This window comes from Sorex araneus, chromosome X (genome assembly GCF_027595985.1).
Source record: "Sorex araneus isolate mSorAra2 chromosome X, mSorAra2.pri, whole genome shotgun sequence".
Taxonomy (NCBI): Eukaryota; Metazoa; Chordata; class Mammalia; order Eulipotyphla; family Soricidae; genus Sorex; species Sorex araneus.
The window spans coordinates 256304476-256332151 of record NC_073313.1 but is presented as its reverse complement, the minus strand read 5'-3'; the positions used below and the strand labels follow the sequence as shown (position 1 = coordinate 256332151).

The 27676-nt window shown below is 55.9% G+C and overlaps 1 protein-coding gene across 1 annotated transcript in view; it reads right to left on the bottom strand.

Moving 5' to 3' along the window:
* ACSL3 (acyl-CoA synthetase long chain family member 3) overlaps nucleotides 1-27676 on the bottom strand; it is a 64555-nt gene that overhangs the window by 4128 nt on the left and 32751 nt on the right. Inside the window, exons 2-13 of the mRNA XM_055120400.1 lie at nucleotides 21299-21713; nucleotides 12981-13158; nucleotides 12598-12707; nucleotides 11860-11998; nucleotides 9730-9880; nucleotides 8316-8439; nucleotides 7796-7867; nucleotides 6905-7044; nucleotides 5920-6092; nucleotides 4304-4378; nucleotides 2851-3042; nucleotides 1118-1232 (exon numbers count right to left, since the gene is read on the bottom strand). Of these exons, the coding sequence (XP_054976375.1) occupies nucleotides 1118-1232; nucleotides 2851-3042; nucleotides 4304-4378; nucleotides 5920-6092; nucleotides 6905-7044; nucleotides 7796-7867; nucleotides 8316-8439; nucleotides 9730-9880; nucleotides 11860-11998; nucleotides 12598-12707; nucleotides 12981-13158; nucleotides 21299-21676 (1847 nt within the window). The 5' untranslated portion in view covers nucleotides 21677-21713. The remainder of the gene's footprint in view (nucleotides 1-1117; nucleotides 1233-2850; nucleotides 3043-4303; nucleotides 4379-5919; nucleotides 6093-6904; nucleotides 7045-7795; nucleotides 7868-8315; nucleotides 8440-9729; nucleotides 9881-11859; nucleotides 11999-12597; nucleotides 12708-12980; nucleotides 13159-21298; nucleotides 21714-27676) is intronic.

The window sequence follows — 27676 nt, the reverse complement described above, 5'->3', positions numbered from 1 at the left end:
AAACACAGGCAGGACCCGGGCTCAGGAACCAGGGGGCGCACACCAGGCCAGCTCCCGGGGACCCCAAGACGGTGAGCTAGTCACCCACACGTGACTAGCCCAGAGAAAGGACCCCAGGGGTGCTTCGTACACGCCAGGCTGAGCCGACACCACCCCCTCTGCCAGCTAATCCCCCCAGATTGCCCCGTGTCGGACAGAGCTCACGGCCTAAGTAAATCTTGACATGTCCCGATTTCAACCATTAATGGTGCCATAGAAACTACCAGAAAATTCAGTGTAGAAAAAAGGTCAAGCAAAAGCAAAAGCTAATATAAATCAGAATTTGCACCCAGAGAAATATGGCAGCAAAGGAGTCAAGCAATGACGTTCCCTCCCCCTCACTGACAGGAGAGCGTGAACACGCCCGCCACAGAGCGCCCGGGCCGCACTGGCAGGATCACCAGGATCATCCAGGACCACCCGAGCAAAAGCCGGACCCCCAGCACGGCCAAAGGAAAGCTGTCCAGGCTGATTACAGGCCAGGCGCATTTCCAATCACCGGAGTGACTTGGACTATATCTTAAAGGCTTTCCAAACCGCATCTGTGGATCTGTTTTACCTTAATGATCATCAACTGTAGTAGAAAAAAATCCCGAGACCCATCAGATGAACGGATCGCAAATTAACTGCGGAGAATAATCACCCCACACGGTGCCGTTAGGGAACCGCCAACACACTTCCCAAGAAGTCATCTCTGGTCCCTGAAAATCCCCTCCAAGGGGCTGGAGACGCGCCCCGTCAGTCAGGAGCAGGTCCTCAGGCCCGGCCAGGCTCCCTGGTGACCCACCAGGACCGGGGCGACCCGAGACACGCCCCGAGCACTGGGCTGGGGTGCGAGGGAAACCGAGGGGCAATTCTGCCTTTCAGCCCCTTCCAACCACAGACAGAAGGTTGGAGTACAACGAAGCAGCGAACACGACCCCCAGGAGAGGCGGGCAGGTGAGGCATCCCAGAGGGAACTGGCTCAGCACTGGGAAGAAGGGCTACTCCCAGAGGGGACAGACAGGAGGAAAGTTCGAGAATGAAGGCCCAGAAGGCCCCTCCCCCCACCACCGGAGCAGGAACTCTACTTCCTTACCTGTTCGCATAAGCGCAAATGTTGTCTATGAGGGAGAGATTCTTCAGAGCTGCCTCGACTTTCCCCAGAGAAACGTATTCGCCAGCCTGGAGTTTCACAAGGTCCTTTTTACGATCTGCACACGACAGCCAGAGAGGGAGGGGACATCCAAGGAGGAGCCGTTAGGGACAGCTTCAGCACCTGCCCACCGGGCCACTCGGCGACTGAATTCCTGACAACCGCTCAAATGAAGTCAAAGTCTTCCCTCTTTTCCCATCACTGTCACAGTCATCAGTTGCTCGTCAATTTGTTGGTGCGGGCACCAGTAACATCTCCATTGTGAGACTTGTTGTTACTGTTTTTTGGCATATCGAAGACACCACGGGGAGCTTGCCAGGCTCTGCCGTGCCATTAACATCTCTATTTGAATTGGAAAACTAATTCTGTCATGAGCGCTGATCCCGGGAGCCTTCAGCGCAGGACGGGGAGGCTGCAGAGTCAGGGTCCCTCCATCCCTCCCACACCACCGGCCCTCGGGCAGCCTCGCCCTCCTGCCTATCTGCAAAGCGGGGCCGCCTGGGCAGGCCCGACCTCTGGGCCTCCTGCAGGAGGGACCGAAGGCCACGAGGCTGGGGCTGGAGGCCAGACACAGCTGTGGGGGGAGGGGAAATGGGCTGGGAAACTCGGCAGTCAGTGACCACACGGTGGCAGCAGAAAGGGCCGGGCCAGCGGCGCTGTGGGGCGTGACTGGAACTGTCACTCACCGACAGAGAACAGGGGAAGGGGCCCCTTCTAAACAGAACCCGCCGCCCAGCCCCCGGCCCCCAGCATGTTCAGCCTGGCTGTGTGTGAGACGGAGTGCCAGACTGGGTGGCGGACGGGGGCCATGCCACGATCCACACCTGTGCGCGCTCCGCCCGGCCCATAGGGACCGAGTGACCCATGACATGGCACGGGACGGTTGGGCTGAGCACGCTCTGGCCCACGGCCTCGAGATGCCGAAGCATTCACCAAACATCTAGGCGGGGAGACAGTACGGGGAAGGCGAGGTGTCTGTCCTGCACGCAGCTGACCCTGGTTCAACCCCCAGCTACACTCGGGATCCCCTGAAAGCCACCAGGGCTGACGCCGAGTACAAAGCAAGAGGCCTCGCGGAGAGCCAAGTGGGCCCCCAAACCAGAAAAAACAAAACAGAGGATTCACACAAACGAATCTACCGGGTCAAGAGTGACCCTTGCTCCGTTCTGTGTCCACGTGTGTTCAGGAGCTATCCCTGGTACCACAAGGTGCCAAGGCCCTGGAGCTGACCCGGACGGGCCTCTGCATGGCCTCCCTTCGAAGGAGGACTTTAGATTCTGTTTAAGGGCCACACCCAGCAGTGCTCAGGGCTGGCTTCTGGCTCTGTGATCAGGGAACTATAAGGGGCGCCGGAGATCAAAGCCGGACCCACCGCCCGCAAGGCAAACACCGTATCTGCTCTACTACCTGGCCCCCCAAGGATGATTTTTTTTTTAAGGGTATCTAACAGAAATTATGAATACCACTGTTATCGACTACTATGAGATCACATAATGCTTGTCTTAAAAATCCTAACATCTCTGTTATAAATTACATTTCCCATCTTTCATGCAAGAGACTGTGCCAACATCATGGACAGGTATCTTCATGTCATCAAACAGCTTCTCTAAATACTCCATATCTCTTCTGCCCAACTTCACCAGTGCCCCTTCTCTAAGCGGAACACGGGAACTCACCAATGATCTTTAGACAACCATCAGGGTCGAATTCCCCAATGTCTCCAGTACAGAGCCACCTCTGACCATTCTCATCTTCAAAGAAATCAGCTTTTGTTTTCGCTTCATTTTTGTAGTATCCCATTGTTACATTTGGGCCACCAATAAGAATTTCACCTCTGGGGTGTGGTTTATCAGTATTAAAGTATCCACCTTAAAAAAAAAATAAACAAAGTAAGTCGCAGTTACAACATTTATTTCTATATGAAAAATCTCTATTACTTTCTAAATAAGGAAATCTCATTTTAATTCAATCAGTTTCTTAAAGGAAGCAAGGCAGGTACTACTAGTAAGAGACTCGTCAAATACAGGGAGGTACACAATTGCAGTTGCTTAACCCAAAGCAGTTCGGATTCTAAACTACTGATCAATGATGCTACCAATATCTTCCATCTACTGTATAAAATAATCACAAATACCACAGAGGTGAATTCCATTAACAATAATTATCGTAACAATTTTGATTAGTTTTGTCTGGGGGCCACTCCCCGCTGACCCCAAGGGGTGACTCCTGACTTCCCAGGAATCACTCCTGGTGGTCTCAGGGGACCACAAGGGGTGCCAGGGATCACCTGACCTGCCATACTATAGCTCTGATCCCTTACTTAAAAACAAATCTCTGTACGAAACCAAATTACTACTTTAGAAAGTTTAGTTCTTAGTATTTCAAAATGAATCTTGGTTATTTCTTTAAAAATGAATCCTATTTACTGCATAATCTCATGAATTCTGCTGCAAGCCATACAATGAGACCCAAATGTTCAAATCTATTATTTTCATTTCTTTTTATCTCCTTTTTTTCAAGCCACAGAGTCTTTTGTTTTTTGGGCCACATCCAGCTGTGCTCGGGGCTTACTCCTGGCGGGCTCTGGGTCCAACAGGTGTGCCAGGGATCGAACCTGCGTCAGACATGTTCAAGGAAGACACGTTTCTCTGGACCCACATCAAAAAATATCAATCCTTACTTTGTAAGAGAGAAAAGTGCATCTTAGTAATTTAACATGACTAGGAACTAATAGTATCAGCTGTTTTCATTTCTACAGCATCAACAGCAGCCTGCCATGAAATAACTGTGAATTTCCCTCTCTGTGATTATGCGTTAACGCCCAGGGGATAAAGAGAAAAGAAATTAAAAAATCTTTTATAGGAGCAGTTTATAAAAATAAGTGTTCTGATTTTGCATCTAGAAGAGTTATGATCACTCCTAATTCACATTTAAGAAAATGTGAAACTCCCTTCAAATTATAATTCCCACAAATGACTTTTAAAACAAGCAAAATATACAAGACATAGATAAAATACTTCTATTATTAAAAAACTGAGAAGTTACAGGCAATTTTGTTTTAAAATACAGATTGAGTTCAGAGGTAGAAAATGCCATCAGTTAGCGCTCGCGGGGGAAACAGGGTCTCACCTTCCTCCCAGTTCTTTAGCTTAATTTCACAGCAGACTAGCGGAGCTCCCACTCTGCCGGTGTTGTAGTCCCACACTGAGAGCAAACGAGAAACGGCAGTTATAATGGCTAGCATATTTTTCTAAGTGACCGGAAAATGACTGACTCATCCCCACGCGTAGACACCCTCCCAGCAGAGGCTGCAGACGGGGTCCTGCCAGCCGTGTGGCCCCTTAACCACCAAGACACCTTATCTGCAAGTGTGCAACCTGCAGCTGCCGTCTCCGCGTAAGGGGCCCCTTGCTCCGCCCCCCCCCTCCCCGGTCCCTGACCCAGGACAATATCTTATCACTCCCTGGAAGTAGCTGCCTGGTGTTCAGGTCGGGAGCCCCTATCTGAAAGGACAAGGAGCTTCGGTATTTAGAACCACCTCCGCTGGCGAGGCTGGAGAGCACTATAGCACGGACACTGCGCCTGCTCTCCTCAGTCCCGTGCGGGTTCTAGAAAGCACTCCTCAGCCTGCGGTCACAGCAACAAACTCTGAAAGGCGAACTCTCGACTCTCCCTCCACTTCTGAATTTGACTCTGATCACTGTCACTGTATCACTCCTTGCTCATCAATTTGCTGGAGCGGGCACCAGTAACATCTCCATTGTGAGACTTGTTGTTACTGTTTTTGGCATATCGAATATGCCATGGGAGCTTTCCAGGCTCTGTTGTGCGGACGAGGTACTCTCGGTAGCTTGCCGAGCTCTCCAAGAGGGACAAAGGAATCGAACTCGGGTCGGCCGCGTGCAACGCAAACGCCCTACCTGCTGTGCTATCGCTCCAGCCTGTAAAATAATATATTATTATATATAACCACTAATAATAATAATGTTGAAATGGCTAACGGGCTCTCGGGAAGCAAAGTCAAAAGCCCTGACAGGCCGGAAGGGAAGAGAGTCAGGATGAAACGTCAGTGCCGCCGCCCCTCAGTGAAACTCCCTTCAAAGCGTTTCCAGTGTGGAACTCGAGAGCCAGCCCCAGGTTTAGGCTGAAGCATGAGCCGTGCAGGCGGCAGAGCCCAGCTGAGCCCTGGCATGATGGGGTCACTCCTGAGTCACCCCAAGGGGTGCTAAATGCGGGTCCCCACAAACCCAGACTTTGTGTGGATACAGTCTTGATTGATTTGTTTGGGGGCTGCATCTGGCGGTGCTCCAGGCTGACTCAGGGCTCTGCACTCAAGAATCTCTCCTGGCGGGGCTTAGGGGACCACACGGGATGCCTGGGCCGACCACAGGCAAGGCAAGCGCCCTCCTGCTGGACATCCTATCGCTCTGTCCCCGGAGTCGGAAACATTCTTCAACAGCCAGACAAACGTGCTCATTTTCTGATACAAACGGAAATCTTAAGTAACGGATGGAGGAAACAATGACGCTCAAAACTAGAACTTCCAGAACGTCGCTTTGATACTTCATGCCATAACGTAACGTCAACAGCCCTGGGTGACCCACTGGCGAGGAGAGCACCCCCTGCAGTCTGCCTACGAAGGACCCCCAGCGCTTGGGGGAACCAGGACGACCCCGCGACGCCAACACTCGCGCTGCTCCTCTACGGAGCTGAGGGAACGGCCCGAGGCCCCGTCCCCTCGCTACCTTCGGTGATGGTGCCGGCCCCGCACGACTCCGTGAGCCCGTAGCCCTGGCCCACGGAGCAGCAGAAACAGATGTTCATGAACCGCTGCGTGGTCGCGGACAGCGGGGCACCGCCACACAAGAGCAGCCGCGTGTTTCCACCCAGCAGGCTCCGAACTTTCCGGAAAACGAAGCTTTAAAAGAGAAGAAAACAGAATGAATGAGAAGCACGGGTTTCAGGGCCTGCACGGATCTTCCCAGTCCTTTCGTTTCAGCCTGGGCCCACCTTCAGCAGTGCTCAGGAGCACCCCCCGGTTCACAGAGCTCAGGGATACTTCTGGGGGTTGTGGGGGAGAGGGGTGCTGGAGCTCGAACCCAGGAGCCAGCAGCGAGCCTTCCCTCAGGCTCTCATCTCTCAACTGTGAGGTTGAATAAATCAGTCACCCACCACCACACATCCGGGAATTCTCTTGATGGCCCTTTTTTGTGTCTTACATTTTTTGAACTTCCAACAAATCAATATGATTTTTCTTAAAAACTTTTTAAGTCTATTTCAATTTTCAATTGTCAGGCATCATTTTAAACCATGAAAAACCTTCGCCAGGTTTTTTGAGAGCCTTATGTAACTACAAAAGCATATGCTATATATACCGTACGGTAATACGGGAGGGGAGAGAGAGGCCAGTCTGTGGTAAAACTGACTACCGTAATGGAGAAAGGAAGCGTTTCATCACACCTGCCTTATTATTTACCCTGAGCCAGTTCTCAAAACAGTTATAACCGTGTGTCCACAAAACATAAGCACGTTATCAAAAACAAAACCGTAAGTGAAGTATTTTAAAACAATAACTGCAATTTAAAAAAAAAATTATTCCTATAGTTACTCTAGATGGGTTTTAAAGGAGTTTCTTTGGCCTTAAAAAGAATGTGTGATGATGATTTTGTTAAGTGGACTCTTAATGTGAACACAACTCCATTATCCAGGACAGGCAGGGACCTGACTTACCGGTCACACAGCGGAGTGCTATAGCCTTTGGAAATCTGCTCCATCTTGTAATTGTACGCCAGGATAAACAGATGACGCTGAAAACTACTCATTTCATTCACTTTATTCATAACATTTTTGTAGATCCGATCCATGATTTCCTAGAGGGGTAGACACACGTCAACGGCGCTCCACCAGCGGCCTCCCCTCTCGAAGCCTCCCCTCTCGGGGCCTCCCAGCCCACAGCGATCGGCACCTGCCCAAGATCTATGACTCTGGTAGCAACAAACTTTTAAAACAGTTGCAATCAGGATGAAAGTCAGGTCACATTTTTAACAGCAGCATATAGATATGTATAGATACTCTTATCTGTAGTCGAGGGGGGAGGGGGCAGCTAAGACGAGGCTCAGCGTAAAGGGCGTGTCACGGGCAGCATAACATGTCTTACGTCTCACGTCTAGGCGAGATTTCTCCCTCCCCACCCAGCTCTCGAACAATCTGCACGGGAAAGGAGCATCTCATACCCTCCTCCCGCCCTCCTGCTACCAGGGGGTCCTGCAAACAACAAACAGGTCCCCGGAGACGGGAGCTCAAGGCTGGAGAGACAGTACAGCTCGCCGGGCGGCTGGAGAGCCGGCACCCCATCCAGCGCCCCGAGCACCGTCAGGGGGACCCTGAAGTGCAGGGCCAGGAGCAGGGCCGAGCACGGCAAGCTGTGTCCCCGCCAAGAAAACAAACTAACTAAATTAAAGGGCGATTGGTGGGAGGGGGGAGGTCCTGTAACGTCGGGCAGGACAGAACGAAGCTGAGGCGAGCCGGGGCGGCTCCTGCAGGGCTGCGAGCCCGGGGCCGCAGGATTCCCTCACACGCCCTGCGGCAGGCGCTCGAGCACCCAGGAAGGCGAGTCCTCACCGGAACAGCGGCCATCAGCGTGGGCTTCAACATGGATGTGTCTCCTTTGCTTCCTTTCTTTATTTTTGACGACTAGCAAGAGAAAACGCAATCAATACGGTGATCCTCGGGTTTTATGTTTTTAAATAATTCCATGGAGTGTTTGGATCAGAACACAAATCATGAACTTGTTTTAGTTGAGACAGCACAGGGCGTGGGGGTGGGGCTGGAGAGACACTCCAGCGGGGGCAGCACTCGCCTCACATGTCTCTGCACACGCCCCACCCGGGCTTGATCCCCAGCGCCCCCTAGGGGCCCCTGAGCACTGCCAGGAGTGATCCCCAAGTGCAGAGCCAGGAGGAAAAGCCCTGAGGGCCGCCAGGGGTGGCCCCCGAGCCAAAGATACTCCCCAAACAAATAGAATTAGAAAAGCACCCAGGAAGCAGCGCTTCGTCCCAAACAGACGAGCACCCCCGCACGGCCCGGCCCGGCCGACAGAAACAGTGTCTGACATAAAGACGGTCTCAGCCGCGTCACTCACCTGATCTGCTAAGGTCTGGGGCGAAGAGTAGCCGATGCGGCACCCGTGAGACAGACAGACGAGCTCCGCACTTAACTCGAGCACGTGGGCCAGCGGCAAGTAGCCGATGTACACATCGTCCTCCCTGCGGGGAACGGGGGTGTCGGGAAGCAGGCCAGAGACGGGCACGCAGCCAGCAGAACACTGCCCCCATGTGTGTGCGTGCCCGCTGTCCGGCACCAGCGCATGCATCCCCGTGCCTGCCGGCGCAGTGACTAGAGAACTGTGCCTCAGTTTCCCCGCCCCGCCCCACTGGAAGCTGCCTTCCAGGGAAAAGTCGGCGGCTGGGCCCAGGGGATCAGCGCCCGACTCTCGCATGATACTGGGGGGCGGGGCCAAGGAGCCCAGGGCCGCCCCGGTGAGTCTGCAGTTCAGGGCTAGGGTCCGAGGATGCAGTTGCTCAGGCCACACCCGGCAGCCAGTGCTCAGGGGCCTTGAGGAGGCAGGGACGGGAGGGGCATGTGGTGATGGAGGTGAAACGGGGGTCCCAGCACTCGGCCGAATATAAAAATGACTGTGGGGTAAAATAATTGAAATGAACAGATGGAAATCAATCAAGGCATAATCTTTGGGGGGGGGGGGCCAGACCTGTGGGTGCAGCCCCACCCCCGCCCCTTGAAAAAACACTTGTGCTTTCAAAGGAAAAAACTACTGTGTATTTTCTATCAGCAAGGCTGGAGATGCAGCTCAGGTGGTAGAGTCTGCCTTGCGTGGGATGCCCTGGGTTAAAGCCCCAGCACGCACGCACGCACGCACACATGCACACACACCCCTGGGTTAAAGCCCCAGCACACACACACACACACACATACACACACAGAGACACACACAGCTCAGGTGGTAGAGAGTCTGCCTTGCATGGGATACCCTGAGTTAAAGCCCCAGCACACACACACACACACACACCCCACAACTGTGGTTAAAGCCCACACACACACACACACACACACACACACACACACACACACACACACACAGCTCAGGTGGTAGAGAGTCTGCCTTGCATGGGATATTCTGAGTTAAAGCCCCAGCACACACACACACACACACACACACACACACACACACACACCCTACAACTGTGGTTAAAGCCCCAACACACACACACACACACACACACACACACAGCTCAGGTGGTAGAGAGTCTGCCTTGCATGGGATACCCTAAGTTAAAGCCCCAGCGCGTGCGCACACACAAACACACACACACACACACACCACTCCCCGCCCACTATAATTTTAATAATTTTAATGTCCTTTTAGCTGAAGGAATTACCCACTGGAAACAGACTCTGAGCTTCACCATGTTAGGCCACACAGCCAAAATGCCCCCGAGTAAGCGCTGGCCACTCCGGATCGGTCAGCTCTGACCTACCCCAGTCGTGGGATCCTCTCCGCCATCCCCGTTATCCCAGCGATGATGTTGCTGTGGGAGATCATAACGCCCTTGGGGAGTCCCGTGGATCCGCTCGTGTACATGATCACCGCGACGTCCAGGGGCAGCGGCCTGCTCTGCGGCGTGCTCTCTGCGGAGCCAAGAGACATGGTCCACAACCCAGCGCTCCTCAGGGAGGCACGGCGGGGAGGGCGTCTGCCTCGCACGCGGCCGACCCAGGTTCGATCCCCGTCACCCCTTACGGTCCCCCAAGTACGACCAGGAGTGAGTCCTGAGTGCAGAGCCAGGAGTAAGCCCTGAGCATCACTGGGTGTGACCCCCCCAAAATAATTCTTTTTTTAATTTCAAGAAAACAACCATTAATCATACGCATACAGGCGTGAAAGACAAAGGAAACAATGCCGGCTCACTGGAAGGGACAAATACGTAATGTTACATTAGACAACCTAGGAGGACTTCCTGCTGAACGGTTCTTTTAGTGAAGAACCAAGTAAGAGGGAGGGGCGGGCGTGGAGTGCCTGGGTTTGAGACTGTCCTAAGCAGGTGACAAGCACGGGTGGGGGGGGGGAACAGGGGAGGGATGGACGGCAGGGCGGGGCGACGCGGCAGGGAATGAAGAGCTGCCCGCTCCACGGCCTCGCCGGAGTGGGAGGCAGGGGCTTGTTCAGTAGACAGCGGCTTCCCGTGTTCTGACAGGATCACTTTAGCCGCCTGTCAGTGGCTCATGGCGGAGGGGAGAGGGGAGGGGGGAGCGCACAGGGCAAGGAGCTTGCCTTGCACGCCGCAGACCCAGGTTCAATCCCCGGCACCTCCTATGGAGCCCTGAGCCCTCCAGGAGTAAGGCTCTTGAGCACAGTCAGGAGTGACCCCTGAGCCCCACTGGGTGCGGCCCAAAAGCAAATAGAAAGAGGCGAAGCTGGGCCAGAGTGATAATACAACAGGTAGGGCATTTGCCTAGCATGCAGCCAACCCGGGTTCGAGCCCCACCATCCCATAGGGTCGCCCGAGCACTTCCAGGAGTGATTCCTGAGTGCAGAACCAGGAGTAGCCACTGTGCATCGCCAGGTGTGACCCAAAAAGCAAAAAAAAAAAAAAAAAAAAGAGGGAAAGTAGTTGTGGGGGGCGGGTCAAAGGCCAAGCTGCCAACAGTCGGGGAGCTACATGAGCCTATGGACAGTCGGCCTGACCGGGTGGGCCGGCTAACGGACACCCGGCTGCTGGAGGGAAGGAAAGCCAGCACCTCGCAGGCGGGTCCTCTGCAATCCACTGTCGGACCCGGCCAGCAGCCCCGCCGATGCCGACTCGCCTTTCTCTGTGGTTCCGGGGCCCACACTAAGGCTCACGTTTTTCTGCCGGGCCCCGGCTGCCCAGAGAAGCCCTCACTCTCCGTGGGGACGGGGAGTCTCCCTGCCTCTAGGGTCTAGTCTCTCGTCTCCAAGTAGCCCGATTACCAGGCAGAGGGAAACCACTGTCCCAAGGCGCCCTCGGTTCCTGCCGCACTCCCAGCCACCGCGGGAAAGCACTCTGACACTCCCTGGGTCACCACGGCTGGCAGTCCCTTGGGGCTAGAAAGCCGCCCTCCCCGCGGCCAGGGAAAGGAGGCTCTGAACCCAGAAGAGGAAGGCGGGCGAGGGTCAGCTGAGCAAGCCGCCTGCCTGCGTGCCTGTATGGAACCCGGAGAAGTTCCGCATGGGAAAAACACGATGACGCGATTTATGAACCTTTAACTCACCCGAAACCAGGGGAAAGGGTATTTTATCATGTGACGGGCACATTAGTTTCAAACATTTCGAACGTTTAATCAATGTTTGCAATTCTTTTAGTTTTTTCTTTTTGGGACGCCCAGCAGTGCTGAGGGGTTACTCCTATCTGCACGCAGGGGTCACTCCTGGCGGTGCTCAGGAGACCGTCCGGGATGCCGGGGACCAAACCCGGATTGGCCGCGTGCAAGGCCAATGCCCGCCCCGCTGGCCTCTCGCTCAAGCCCCCGTAAATTTTCCTTATCCTCCCGCCGTCCCCAGAGCACTCCCCCCTCCCTGTTCGGATGAAGGCCCGGCACACGGCCTGACAGCCGCCCGGAGGGGCCTCGAGCACCGCGGACAGACCTACCCGCGCTGGACTTGGCGCCCAGGGCCTGCACGGCCGCCATGGTGTGCACGATGACGCCCTGCGGGAACTCGGACCACGTGGGAGGCTTCCCGTCCACGGTGATGATGTGCCGCAGGCGCGGGACCAGAGACACGATGTCCTGGGGAGACACAAGCGCCCGTCACGGCCGCGCGGCCGACAGAGCCGGCTCACAGCCCTGCACGGAGACGTGCGGCTTTCTGAACAGCGCCTTGCAAATTAGTAACAAATAAAAAACAACGGGTGGTGGGCATATTTCATTTTTCATCTGCAATACCTGACTGGTGTTTCAGATGAAAAACTCCGGGTCTAAAACGGAACGACAGCACCCGGGGCAGTGGGTGAGCCCCTGTCGATTGGTAAAATCCACCTCAACACTCACTTCCTTACCAAACGGGTGTGCCCCTCATAGGCTGCCAAAGCAACACTGAGCAAATGCCCCTCTTGTACTGTAAGAGGGGCGAGACCCTCCTTGTTCTCAGAGGGGGCCGTCTACAAACCGAAGAAACCCCTTTTCCTGGGGTCTGTAAGCCGCTCTTCTGAAAACTGTGGATAACGCACGACAAGGCTTCTGGATCCTAGCCCATTCTCTCCTTTCCACAGAGAATGAAGAGAGCACCCCGGAACGTCACAAAGGCGGCACGCACAGGTTCTCCCCCGTTGCGGCCCGGCTGCAGAGCCTTGGTGTCACGGGACAGGGCAGGGGACGCGAGCCCTCACCTTCAGCTTGGTCTGCAAGAGCTCCTTGCTGGTGATGATGTTGGTGACCTCAGTTTCATTCAGCCCATGCACGATGGCAGGGCCTCCGAGGGTGGCGTACAGCGTGACAACTGGCGGGGGGAGAAAGGACAGATCAGAGACGGCAGTGAGGAGTGCGCCTTCTCGAAGGAGCAACAGCGCCGGCCTAACCCGCCGGACCCGCGGTTTCTCCAGCAGGGCCTTGCTTTTAACAGCACGCCGCAGATGCTTACAGACCCCCGGGCCACTCGCCAGCTGGTCACCCCAGACTTCCAATGCCAAACTGGAGACTTGGCCTCCCACGGTTTAATAAACCACCGCCCCCACCCCACTCTCCTTCGCCCACGATCAGAGTGTCAACCTACGCTGGAAGTTATACATGAAGCACGCCTGGGCTGCAATCATCCACTCGGCCCGGGTCTCGCAGAAGATGGCGATGTTGGTTTTGGGTTTCTGGCCCAACATCTGCAAGCCATTACCGAAATTACAGGCCCTCACGTAGACATCTTCATAGGAGAGCCAATCATAGTGTCCAAGGATAACCTGACAGAAGAGAAGATGAACAACCGAGTCTTAATCAGGCCTCGACCTTTGATCCCTGCTTACCCGGCACGCGGGCGACACCGCGCTCACGTGAGCCGCAGGACCCTCTGTGAAAGCTGCCACGGTCTCCGATCAGACTGTAAAAAACCAAGCTGCATGCAGACTGACCCCAAGTTTACAGTGCTCTTAAACTATACAGCCCCATTACCATGTCTCCAAAACCGTAAAACCAACTCTGATTCTTGCCAGGAGGCGGGAAGATCACAGGTAAATACTGCCCTCTAGCGCCCTGTCTCATGATGGCCTTGGATTCCTGCAAAGGGCAGCCACACCCATCTCAAGCATCTAACCTTAGGACCCCTTGAGGCACTCCCAGAGCCTAGAGACTTCAGAAGCAGCTCAGCGGGACACAGGAGGGGAGTTACAAGGAAGAAGTTTCCATCCCGTGGACAAGCGTTTAGATACTGCCTCAGTGCCAGAGAACAGACGCGTCCTGAAAAGGCAGGACAGCATGACGTAATACAGATATGTAAATCATGTGGCCAAGCAAGCAAAGCATGCGGCTGATTCAAGTGTAACCGGACCTGAGCTGAGGAATCCTTTGGCCTTCCAGTTAGGGAAGAGAGACTACACTCAGACAACCAGATGTGTGTGGCCAGAGGACCAGCACAGGAGTGACGCCTGCGCAGTCAGGGGCTCAGACAAATCCCAAACCCCCTCCCGCCCCCCCAGTGTGATCTGACCCTGCTGCTCTAGCACGGCCCTGAATCCCAGATCAGATGATGGAACTCGGTTCCCTGGCACAGGAACTTCTCCACCTGGCAAACGCTACGTGAAAGCGCCCTACTCAGATACCCACGCTCGGCTGCCAGTGAGAGCCCTGCTGCGCTCCTGTCCCGCACTGCGAGAGAAATTAGGGAAGCTAGAGCACTTAGCTCTGAGCAGCCCCCGACACCCGAACCCAGATCCCACAGTCTCTCAGGCCCCGCACGGCAGAAGGGTCCCAGGCCAGACTCTGGTCCTCATCGCCCCTCCCCGGGTCCCCTTCCCTTTTTCACAGATGACTCAACAAAGACAGCCCAAAGTCCGGGAAGAATGGAGTTTGAAACTTTTATTCAGTTTTGTCTGGGAGCCACAACTGGCAGTGCTCAGGGCATACTCCTGACTCTGTGCTCAGGGATCGCTCCTGGAATGGAGCTCTGGGGACCAGGTGGGGAGCCCGGACAGAACCCGGGCCAGATGCATCAAACGCCCTACCCACTGAGCTACCACTCTGGTCCCTGGTGTTAGATCCAAACGCCACCCCGGTCTACACCTGCTGAAGGGATCTGGAGAGCGCCCGTCTCTTGGTGCCCATCTCACGCCTTCCGACTCCAAAGCTCGGTGACTCGACCATGACGGCACTGGCAAGTAAAATACCTTCCGAACTGCCTGGGCCGGGACAGCAAGGTCGAGGCAAGCTGGGGCTTGGGGCCTACTCAGGAGATGATCACTCCAAGCCACCCCCACCCCGTCCTCCCCTGTGTGCCCCACCACACGTCTTGTCACCTGCTCCCCGACTGGTTCCAACAACAAAACCTGAGAGAAGAGGGGCTTCTCTGTCCCCCTGTGGCTGGGCGCCACCACAACCCCGAGGTCCTCTAGGGGCTCTTTCAACCTCTCCACCAGAAGCCTCAGGTGTGCGTGTGCGTGTGTGGTGTGTGTACGTGCGCCTGAGTTATTGTGTGTGCGTAACTGATCTGAAACAACTTTGTAAAGGTAAATCGCAGTGCCTTAATCACCTCTCCCTACCCACCGAAGAGCAAACCAAAAACTAACTTTGTAAATCGACTTTAAGGCACTGTGACCCACAAAGCTGCTTCAGACCCACGCCAGTCCCACCTGCAGCAGCTGCCCCCTGCCAAGGCCCCAAACTGCCCCCGGCCCCCAGTCTGACTCTTGAACAGACACGTGTTAAGTGCGGGTGTCTTGCACGGCGAGTAAAACACAAGCCCCTGCCCAATGCGTCTACGCCACATCCGCTTCTGCTCCAGGACCCCCCATGGGACACACGCTCCATCCTCGGTGTCCCTGGAGTATTTTTACCTAGGAGCAATCTGAGTCGGAGATGGTGAATATCCGGACAGGAGGGGTCACGGAGGTGAGTGACAGTGGCTCATGAGAATGAACCTACATGCGGCGCTTCTCGAATCTTCAACAGTCTTTTTTTTTTTTTTTTTTTTTTTTTTTTTGCTTTTTGGGTCACACCCAGAGACGCACAGGGGTTACTCCTGGCTCTGCACTCAGGAATTACCCCTGGCGGTGCTCAGGGGACCATATGGGATGCTGGGATTTGAACCCGGGTCGACCGCGTGCAAGGCAAACGCCCTACCCGCTGTGCTATCTCTCCAGCCCAACAGTCTTTATTTTTTAACTTTAAAATAAATTTTACCTATTTCTGAAAAACTATTTTTGACTGCTGCAGTCTTTTTGAAGAGTTAACATGTGCAAAGCTGGGGTGGGGGAGAGGACGAAGACGAAGACAGGAGGAGCTGGGGGGGGGGGGCGGGAAGGAGACGGGGGCACTGGGGCGGGAGACGTACACCAGCGGAGGGACGGGAGCTGGAACACTGCACGACTGACACCCAATCACGAGCAGCTTCGCAAAGCTCTCTCTCGTGCTGATTCAATACAAAAAATAAATTAAATGAAGGGGGATAAAAGAAGATGCCGCCACAGTCTCTTTACTGTCTCCGGGCTACTGGCTTGCCCTTACTCTACGGCAGGACTGACGTCATCAGTCTCGCACTGCTGGAAGTCGGGAGCGTCACAGTTTCCTCTGTGGGGGGAGGTAAGAATGGAAGGCTGTGGCGATGCCGAGGGGGTGGAGGCCCCCTCCCCAAAGTCACTCTAACGCAGGAGGCAAGCAGAGACGGCACACGGGGTACACGATGAAATAAACACCCAAATGCTTGACCGTGTCGGGCGCTGAAGAAAGACAGTCTCACGGGGCTGGGGCAGGAGTGCAGCGGGGCGGGCGCACGTGGCCGACCCAGGTTCGATCCCCGACATTCCATATGGTCCCCCACGCACCGACAGGAGTAATCCTGAGTGCAGGGTCAGGAGTGATGACCCCTGAGCATCGCCAGGTGTGACCCAAAAAGCAAAAAATAAATAAGTTTTTAAAGAATTGTGTGAACAGTCTCGCAGTCGGAAAGGGGTCACGGTGCACGGGGAGCCCAGCACCCTACATGGCCTCTGAGCCTGCCAGAACTCAGACCCCTGACCACAGCCAGGTGTGGCCCAAACACCACGGAGAAGCACAAGAGAAGCTGACAGTCTTGCTCTGGGAGGAAACCACGCCGGGTACACAGACCCGGGCCCGGCACACACGAGCCTTTGCGTGCCAGCCCCGTGAGCGTCGCCTGGGCCCCGCTGGTCTCAAGCCAGTGGGAAGTCTGACCCCCTGAGCATTAGAACCTTGTACAACTTGAACTACCCAGAGTCGAAGTATTTCAGAAAGTGTATCCTTGGTGGCCTTCAATAAAACACACCTGGTTTCATTTAGCCTGTGTCTGCAAACCAACATCTGACAAAAAGAGTTTGCGTGGGAGCCAGAAAGAATGAGGAAGTCCAGAGATTCGAGAGGCGCGGTGGCCAGTGATGATCCCGGGGCCAATAACCCAGGGCCCCTTCTCTGCGGCTTCCAACAAACTTGATTCTGCGGCAAGAATCAGTGCGCTAATCTCTCAATAGAACTCTCCCAGTACTATTATCAGCATCCCTATTTTATGGATGCGAATACTGAGGCAGAGCAAGAAAATTGTCATTTTCTCAAGATCATGCAACTCTCGGGCAGGAAGCAGGGCTTGTCCTGGTGCTGGGCCTGAGTGATGGGTCTCGCTCCGACCGCGCTACAGCCAAGAGACAGGGGCTGAGGTCCTGGTGGGCCCCGTTCCCGGACTCCTGGCTCTGTGCTCAGAAGTTGGGGGATCGTATGCGGTGCCAGGACAGGAACCCGGGTCTGGTTCTCAGCGCCTTGGCTCCTGTGCTGTCCCACCCTGAGCTGGGTACAACGATCCCTCGAGTTGAGAGCCCGGGGACACAGCTGCCAAGGGTCACCTCGGGCCCTGGGTAGTGGTGCGGAGACAGGAGCGGGAGCAGGCGGCTGTGGGCGGGAAAAGGCCGGGAGTCAGGAAGGACAAGTCAGGGCAGACTCTGAAGCCGGGCTGTAGCCACCGGGAACCAGGCGCTGCCGCTAACAAACATGTGAGAGGGAGAGAAAAGCAAGCGTGGAAATGGGAAGCAGGAGTTCTGGCCGAGCACTGCCACGGGAGAACCAAACCATGAGCCCGAGCCCGAGCCCAGCAGTGACAGGCTGCCAACGGCCCGGGAGGCCAGAAAACAGACATGCAAATAGGGGAACAGAATGGGGCAAGAGATCTGAACACAGAAGGGGTGTGTGTGTGTGTGTGTGTGTGTGTGTGTGTGTGTGTGTGTGTGTGTGTGTGTGTGTGTGTGTGTGTGTGTGTGTGTGTGTGTGTGTGTGTGTGTGTGTGTGTGTGTGTGTGTGTGTGTGTGTGTGTGGCGGGGGCAGGGAAGAAAAGCCCACCCAGCAGCCCACATGGAAGGAAAGGAAGTTGTTACCTACTTAGACCAATGGGGGATGCCGGAGACATCAATCTGGGCCATCAGAGGGGGAATGCGGCTTCCCACACACTACAATTAGGCAGGTGCCCGCAGATCGGGCAGCCCCCTCAGATCAGGCAGCCCCTCGTTCTCCATCTTGCTACCATGTGCGTCTCTCCAAAAGACGCTGTCGGTGCCCCTGGCAGAGGGGTGCCCGCCTGCAGGGGTTCCTCTCCTCGTCACTGGCCTACTGCAGGTGCATGCCCTGGCTCTGCAAACACTTCCACAGGTGTCCACAGGTGTGCCATCTGCCACGGGGACCCCGAGGCACGGAGAGGTGGGTGCTGTTCTCTGCTGGCCAGGGGAGACCTTAAGCCTGGCTTCCCATCTGTGCCCTGAGGAGACTCGCCTCACTCTCTTCAGGGCCACTGATGCTCCCTCGCGAGCTCAGGCGCGCCTTTCAGAAAGGACGGGAACAGCATCCAAGGTCACCGGTGTGAAGCAGAGGTCTGGGCAGCTCGTCCAAGCTACGCAGGGTCCACTGGCAGGGCTGGGCTCAAAGTTCAGTCATGGACCAGCCCGCGGCCCCCTCCCATACACACAGGGAGAAGCTGTCAGACGCTGCTGCGTTATTAGCTTTCCACCCCCAGCGAGAGATGGGGATTAATAAATGAAGAGACCCCGTCAAGCCCAAGTTCTCCCCTGGGACTGGAGTCCTCACCCGGCCCGAGGCCCGCCGGACAGTGCCGGAAGCAGCGGGGGAAAGTACGTCTGTGTTTCACAACACTGCAGGCGCCCAGGGGCCCCCGTGCTGAGCCAGGCCCAGAGAAGCCAGGCTGGGCCTAACGGCCGGTAGCACGCTCTCTGCCGAGCCGAGACGAGCCGAAACCACCGGCTTCATCGATCTCACACTGACCCGAGACGTCTACTCTGTTCTCGCAGGAGATCGGCCACACCTCGAGCACAGGCAACCTGAGGAATCCCAGACGCCGACGGGCTGGCACCCGTGGCTCAAACCGCTGCCGACTCGTCAGTGAATACCAGGGCCGCAGGACGGAAGACGGCCATGTACCTTCCTGCCCCGCACAAACGGGGCTGGGCGCAGGGACCCGACCCGGGATTCATGGTGTTACTGGGTCACGGCCACAGCAGGGCGACAGTGGCCCTCGGATCTCCCTTTGTCTGAAATTACACTGGCCTGAACTAAGAATTTCCTCCCTGCCGTATTACAGACTTGAGACTGCGCTCTCAGCTATGACAACAGCGGGCAAGGTGCCAGGTTAGATCCCCGGCACCCCCCCCTTCAGGACCCCTGAGCACAAAGCCAGGAGTAATCCCCGAGCACCACTGGCCGTGGCCCACGGCCCACCCATCCCCTCCCTCCCCCAAAACACCAGAAACAAACCAATCTGCATGATTTTTCTTTCTTGTTTTGAGCTCCCCGTGGCTGTGTTAGGGGGGACCCTGTGGCGTGTCCAGGACCCACGCCGGGCTCGGTGGGCTGCCAAGCCAGCACTGTAACACCTGGCCTGGCCCAGGTGCCAGCCTTAAGGGAATCCAACTTGGAAATTCAAGCAAAATTCAAACAAGGCAAAAATGAATGTTTTTAAGATGGTGTCAGCAGGCCACGCACGCTCCCGCCCTTAAATCAACCCCCCACGCCAAAAATAAAAACCTCATCCCCTGCAAATGTCGAGTTTTCAGTCTCTTACGAATATGGGCTCTCTCAAAGACAGAACCAAGAATGGCATGCCATAAAAAGGAGCAATTAAGATACTCAGAAAAGCAGACGTCAATCACTGACAAAACGCGCTGCAAATTATAACGTATAGGGCAGAGAATTTTTTTTAAACCGCTTAAATTTCCTGACTTCAGTTTTCTGGAAACAGTGGTGCTAACTCCAACAGAGACCTTCATTTCATAGAAAAGTATTCAGGAGGCAAATTAAGTCCAGGAAAGAAAAAGGAACTATGTCTAAATGGTAGAGTGACCACAGAACTTATCCAAATCTCTTGGTATTGTTTTTTCAAATTATTTGCGGGGGGGGCGGGGGGGTTGTCACACTCCGTGGTACTCAAGGGACAGTCTGTGGTGTCAGGGATGGAACCAGGGTTGGCTGCATGCGAGGCAAGCCCTCAACCCCAGCACTCTCTCCCTGGCCCTTGGTTTTGGGGGTTATTTGGGGAGGGGGGGAGCGACAGGTTGGGCCCCACCTGGCAGTGCTCAGGGGCCTACATGCACTGGGGGAGTTGAAGCTAGGGTCAGCCACGTGGCCATACGCAAGGCACCCGAGCCTCCTGGGAGATGTCTCCGGCCCTGCCCAAACCATTTTTCTGAGGCAGATTATCCATGTCAGGACAGGTACCAATCAGAAATGCTCCGAGCAAAACACAGTGAAGGATGCCACTGTAGGGAGGCCACCTCAGGTCTGGGTCCCCAAGTCGGGGCGAGTAAAGCACTGAACATGCTGGATGTGGCCCCGAAAGGACAGCGGGGTCAGGGTACCACTGGGCGGGGGATAAGCAGGACATCCTTCATCTTCCCTTTCTGCTTGTGGCTCTGAAACCACAGCCCCAAGCACTGAGCAACTACGGGTCATCTCACTGCCTCGGTTAAAACACGGACCCCCAGTCTGGGCCTGCCTGCGGAGAAACCACACACAGCAGGTCACAGCTGGCACCTGCCAGCCAGCGCTGGATTCGGGGCCTTCCCGGTGCAGTTGACATAAGTCTTTGCCCAAGACAATGGGCCCACTGAATCCTAAAGGTCGCGATTCTCTAATAAAAGCTCGCTGGCCGAGGGGGCTGGAGAGTAGCACAGCGGGTGGGCACTTGCCTTGTATGCGGCTGATCTGGGCTCACTCCCGGCGGCCCATATGGTCTCCCGAGCACTGTCAGGAGTGACTCCTAGGTGCAAAGTCCAGGAGTAAGCTCTGAGATCAAACCCCCCCCCCCACAAAAAGCTGGTTTAACGCAAGACAACACAAAACTATTTTGTAATTGTGTCTGTGTGTATGTGTGTGTAAGGTCTGTACACAAACATAGACATGGCTAACCCCCCACACGTACACACACACAATTATAGTTTGTGCTGGGATGTCTTGGGTTCTGGTCCTGCCTTCGCCCCGCACATACACGCTGTGGGAATGACAGAAATGACCAGCTTCCTGTGCTGTCATCAGTACAGGGGGCAACTAACTCTCAGGGCATCTGTGAGTCATGGATCAAGTTGTGTCACACAAAGCTCTTACAGCAACCTGGCTCCAAGTAAAGGTTCACATGTGTCACTGACGACCGCTACAAATGACTCGAGACACTTCACTCCGCGTCCCGGGGTAGACACGCCATACCGGCGGGCACCGTTCCAGGGGAAGTCAGGGCCACTCAGAGCTAGGAGCCGGGCACAGGGCCGGCCCCTGCCTACCCTGCTTCCCCCACAAAGGCAAGTGCCAGTGGTGGCCCTCGTGATCCCACCGTTTCTGGTGGCCCATTTTATCCAGAGGCAGGACCGAGGTCACGAGAGATCGCCTTACCTTCTTAAAAATTTTCCCGTTGGGCTGCACTTCATCTTCCTCACTTAAGACTTCCCGGGTTCCCAGGAGCCTTTTGTCTTTGAACTTGTTTTTTGCAAAGAGAAACACTTTGTCGAGCGTGTCGCACCCAGGGTAGATGACCGAGGCCAAACCATCCAGGCTGTTGACGGACCGGTACGCAGACTCCGGCCTGGAACTCACGGGCCTGGCTTTGATCTGACTGGACTTGCCCTTTCTCGACTCAGTCAGGAAGTAATACGGAATGTACGTCAGGATCGTATAAAGCGTCACGACAAAGTGTATGAAGAACAAGAGAACGGGGTTGATGGTCTGCTTCAGCTTCATGGTAGACGGGCTCGAAGACACGTGGTTGTTCATAAGTACTCAAAGCAAAGGAACAGACTTCCGTGAGAATCTAGGAGAGAAGAGAGGAGGATCATGCTTAATCAACGGCTGAACACACAGCAGTACTCCGACATTAAATAAAGCCATAAAAGAAAAAAAGAGGATTATTTCAAAATCACTCTCAGCAACTTTAGAGGAAAAGAAAACCCTTCAAGGACGTCAAGGATATCACGGGTGACCACGGACCCCTTCCCATGCAGAACACTGACCCCCCCCACCCCCCGTCCTTCCTGGCCGGTGCTCGAGTTGCTGGGAGGCATACATAGGTCTGCACCAGGTCTCCTGGCACTGGGAGCACCACAGCACCATTTCCACGGCACCCTGGAGTCCGGTGGCTCTTTCTCTCTCACTCCAGGTATCCCCAACTTCGGGCAGGGCCTGCAGGGCAGGACCCCCAAAGCCTCAGGAAAGCGCCCTCGGAGCAGGGCCTCCCTACTGCTGTCCCCTCTTCGCCTCCCAGGCCGGTGCTGCTGCAAACACGGCGGCTTCCTTCTGCAACCTGACTGTAAGCGTTCAGAGCCCTTGCAGTGGCGCCCGATGTTCTGCAGTGCCCACGCTAGCTTACGCGACACCCTCCCCGTCGCCATGAGCTCATGCCCCTTCTCCGGCTTCCCATAACGGTACGCCGCCCTCGACAGCCCAAGTGGTGGCGCTCAGTCATCTCAGCATCCTTCCCGAAGGGGACGGCCAGTGGCCGCCACCACGGCCCAGCACCCCAGTGCTTGCGTCAACGGGCCCTGGGCAAGGGTCTCCGAGTGCCAGAAGGTGGTGGGGAGGACAGCAAGCCCCTCGCCGGTGCCTCGGGGGCCGGGCTGCAGCCGGGAGGAAGGGCCGGGGGCTCAGGTGTGCGCCACCACAGGAAAGCAAGGCACCCTTCGGTGGGGAAGCAATCAGAGAGAGGCTGGAGGCCCCAGGAGAGCAGCAGAGAAGACCAACCTCAACACTCAAGTTAGCAAAAATCACAGCCGACACCCAAGTGCGTCCCGGCATGTCCAAGACTGGTCTCAGTCAGACTCCCCACAGAGGCCAGTTGGCTGTCACAGGTCCCCCGAGGGGAGACGGGTGGCCCAGGCCTTAGTCCAGAACAAGCACGCCGTCAGCTGACGGGAGGACGCTGGGTGAAACCGAGAGAGGCAAGAGTTCAAGCAGAGTTAGGGTGCGCCAGGCTGGGCCGTGCAGAAGCCACAGTGCTCAGCCAATGGCAGGGCTGGCCGGAAACACGCCAGGCTCAGAGCGCTGTCTCCAAAGCCCACTCACAGCAAAACAGCAACGGCTGCCAGTACCAAGCCAGTCTGACCCAAATCTGGGGGACACAGACAACAGGAGCTGTCCTTAAGGGGCGGGGCGCTGCCGTGGTTGATCCAGATTTGATCCCGCACTCGTCTGGTCCCCAAGGTGCGGCCTGGAGTGACGGCACAGAGCCAGGAGTAAGCTCCGGACAGGAGGGCAAACACACAAAAAACGAAAGAGAAATTGTCCTTAGGTAGGCTCAAAGGCCGCATCAGAATAACCTGCTTTTGTCAGATGAGTGAGACAGAGCACCCCTGACAAATACGCTCAGAGAACGAAGGAAAGCTGTGCCGAGACTTCAAGGGCCAGACGACAGCCCGGAGCGCCACTGTACGTGCGTCCAGGACAGGGTTCGAGCCTGGTGCCACATGGTCCCCCCAGCACCACCAGGGCCCCTCCACCCCAATTTCACTGCCACTCTGACACTCACCACTGGCCGCACCTGCCCTGCACAGCTAACCCCAGACAGGCCCAGCCCTCAGTTCACCCCGGGACCCGGTCCTCACCCCCAGCTGTGCGTATCAGGTACTCGGGAACGTGAAGTACTCTTGAGCTCGCACCCAGCCCCGCCCTCGCCTGACCCGCTCACCACTGCCCGTGTATGAAGCACTCCAGCGTACAGATCAGGATGTCTGAATTCTCACCACAAAGGGCATGGGGGGTGGCAGGGGGCTTCTGCAGAGCCAAATGGCACAAGGAAAACGAAACGGCCTCAGGACCGCAGAAACCAGATGGGCCTGACTAGCAGGAGAAAAAGAGCATCTCGGCATGTGAAACCTAACGTACAGATTAGTATTTTGAATTTAAAAAATACCACGAGAGGAAATCATGGTGCCGAGCCGAAAACACCAAGGAGGTGTGTACGCCCTGCACTGCGCCACCCCACGGCCCCGGGGCAACCCCAGTGACCTCTGCACCGCCAGGGGGTCCAGGATCCGTTGCGCTGCAGCACCCCTGGGCCCCAGACATCCTGAGCACCACCTGGAAGTGCCCCGGGGCGGGGCAGTGACACCTGTCCAATCACAGGGCATAAAATACCACTCGGAGAGCGGAGGGGCAAAAACTAAGGTCTCGCCTCTAACTTTTTAAAAAAGACACGAGGTCGGTCTTACTGGGTCAATATTCTGGGTGTGCGGTGTCAGGCCAACCGCGAGGACAGAAACAGGCCTGCAGGGACAGGAGCTGTGACGCAGTGACAGACATGCCTCAGATGTGTGGGGTCCTAGACACACACACACACACACAGGAGCTGTGACTCAGGGACAGACATGCCTCAGATGTGTGGGGTCCTAGACACACACACACACACACACAGGAGCTGTGACTCAGGGACAGACATGCCACACACACGCGCACGCGCGCTTCTCAGAGGGCAAACAGTCTCAGAACATTTATATTTCGATCTGGAATTCCAATTCCAGGCTTCCGGCCCTAGTCTGCCTTCCGTGCATAAGCCTTCCACTGCCTGCGTCCTCGGGAACACAGGCTCTCAGACCTTCGGCTCATAAAAAGCACCTGAGCGTCCAGGTGTGGCTACAGTATGAAGACCTACCACTCACTGTGTTCACCTGAGAGACTGGGTGAAACGGTCGTAGGGACAATTACCGTACCGCCATTTCGTTACACTGCTGGCCGTCCACGATCATACAGCACACGAGAGATCACAAAGCCGGGGGGCCACTGCCCTGAAGGTGGCCCAACCTGGTGTCCAAGTCCCCAGTACCACCCCTGCCCCCCGCCCCCCGAGCCAGGGGCCCACTCCTAGACACAGAGCCAGGAATAACCCCTAAGCACCACCAGATGGGGCCCAACCCCTCCTTCCAAAACAACAACAACAAACCCACAACTAATGACTGCTTCAGCAAGAGCTTGGTAAAGCACAGACGCTGCTGGAGACAGCTCTGATCAGTCTTGAGCTAACGGGCAGTGCGGAGACAGACCCTCAGGTTACCTGCGGGGTAGGAAGTCCGGGAAAGAAGAGACTTTCCACACGCTTCAGCTGGTGTGAGAAAAGCAGAGACCAGCCTGTAGAGCACAGGGGGGAGAGAAGAGCTGAGGTTGCGGAGCTGGGGCCCCTGACAGGGTGGAGAGGAGAACCCACATACATTCCCCGGGACTCAGTTTTAGAAAATACCGCTACAGAGGCTATAACCTGAAGGCAACAGGAAGGCCAGGAAAACCTATCGGAGACCGGGAAAGCACATTCCGGTCAAAGCCGGAGACTAAGGACACACATGTCCCAGCTCACACGGCCCAGGGGACGGTGGACGCAGCTGTCCCTCCGGGCCTGCAACCCTCCTGCTTAGTCTACGAAGGGCGGGGTCTGTGTGTGAGTGCTGCTCAGATCAGACTCACCCGCGGGAGGGGAGCAGCGCACCGAGGGAAGACGGCTCTGATGCCTTACACTGGGATTGCTGGGGTGCAGGGGCATGAAGGCTTGGAAGTCAGGAGTCCATCCGCCTGCCCAGAGCCCGCCCCCGCCACCCCCCACCGTGAAGTGGGGCAGAGCTAGGAGGCGAGACGAAGGTGAGAACCGCCAAACGTGAGCACACAGGAAACCTTCAGGACAAACCACGGGGGAGGCAAGCCAGGGCGAGACAGAGGCGGCAGACGGGGCAGGAGAGAACAGCGGCGGAGAGCCGGGAGAGGCGGGTCTACCGGGCAGTGTCCGTGCAGCCGTGGCGTTCCCTAAAGTCCCGCGGAGACTAGGTCAAGTGACCACCCTCTGGAGAAGTGCATGGCCGAGCGGCTGTGGGAACTGGTCACGGGCACCTCACTATGTTGCCCTGTAGCCAGGACCCACGTCACCTTCAGACCGGAAACGTGAAGGGTTAAGTCTGTCACCTTTTCCTGAAGTCCAATTGGCCCAGACGGTCTCACCCGCTCTAGGGCTAAAGTAGAGGTCAGGCACAGTTTTTTCTATGCTTGCGTAACTTTTACATTTTGGGGGGGAGGGGGGCATTTTTTGGGTCACATCTGGTGATGCTCAGGGGTCCCTCCTGCCTCTGCACTCGGGAATTTCTGCTGGCGGTGCCTGGGGGACCACACGGGATGCTGGAATCCAGACGGGTCGGCCGCGTGCAAGGCAAATGCTCCACCCACTGTGCTACCCCTCCAGCCCCTCCCTTTAATTTTCCATCAATAAAAAGCTATCGCTCCGTGTTCCGTACAGGGGAGAGCTGGTTTTTCCTTTCAGAGAAGCCACGGATGCAACCAACTACCCTGTTCCCGGTTTCCTGGAGCGCCGTGTTCAGCACACCCTCGGTCACACGTGGAGCTGCTCCTGGGCCCTGCTGCCATTCAGGCCCGTTCCCTGCTGCGGTGTCACCATGCGCGCCACACAGTGGATCTACAACCTGTTTCCAACAGTGGATCAGCCACCAGGACGACCTTGGAGAACGTGCAGCCAAGGACTCCTCTCATCAGTACGTAGCTCCAGAGGGGAGGCGGGAAAACGGCCGGATCACGTGGGGGACACAGATGACCTGGGTCCCAGACAAGTCAGTCTTCACAAAGGAAGGTTCTCTGACACCGAGGTCACCACGCTGCCTTGTCAGGAGTCCCTGTGCTGAGGGCGGGGAGAGAAGGCAGTGGGGGGGGGGGGGGCACTGGCCCTGCAGCTCGGGCCCCAACATCCCAGGCGGTTCCCCAAGAGTGCGGGCAGGAGGGATCCCTGGGCAGAGCCAGGAGCAAGCCCTGAGCAACATTAGGTAGGATCCCAGGGGGAAAAAAAAAAAGAAAATCAAAACCAAGTTCAGATGTTAAACAACTAACTGGGGGATGAAACAATGAGAGCCAAGACCAGTGCTGGCAGCAGCCAAGATTATGATGAAGGACTGGAGGGGGGGCGGAGGAGGAGGGGGGTAGACTCTGGCTTTTGAAAATGTATCTGCAGGACAAAAACCACCCCTGTGCCGTGACGGCTCACCATGGGTCCTAACAAAACCCCCAGGGGACCAAGGACGGTCAGGATCCGGGTGGTACCAAGCAACTTCCATCCCAGAGTCCTCCTCCTCAACAAAAACTCAGGAACATCCCACCCCAACCAATTTGCTCAATTTCTTTACCTTTAGAAACTAGACTCAGACTGGAGCGATAACACTGCAGGAGACGTTACTGGTGCCCGCTCGAGCAAACTGATGAACAACTAGACAACAGTGCTACAGTGCATATAAACTAGAAATGTAGCTGCCAACAGCACTCCTGCAGTAGGTCACACTTGTTTCATAAGGTGTGCTCACACTCTGTGTGCCCTCCCTCCCCCACCCGACCCCCACCGTGCGCCCCTAACCCGCCTCCCCCTTGCCCCAGACTGAGACGGGTGAGCAGGGACCCAGGGTGGGCTGGGCCTGCACGACAGCTCTCTTTAGCCTGCAGGTGGGCTTCGCAGCCTCTGCCAGGTGCCAGGCCAAACGGCCTTTTCCTGCTCCTCTGCATTTCAAAGACAATCTACCCGCAGACAAGGCTTGTCTGTGAGAGCATGTGTCCCCCTCCTCAAGGGATGGCCCTGCCCTTGGTCCCTTATCTGTCCCTTGGCTCAAAAGAAAACGTCCATGGTAGCCTAGGACTAAACTCTCCACACAAGGGTGGACAGGCGGAGGGCCGGTCCCTGGTGGGTGCAGAGACTCCTCACTAATCCCCATGAAACAAAGGCTCTCCTACCGAGCGATGCCATTTGGTCCT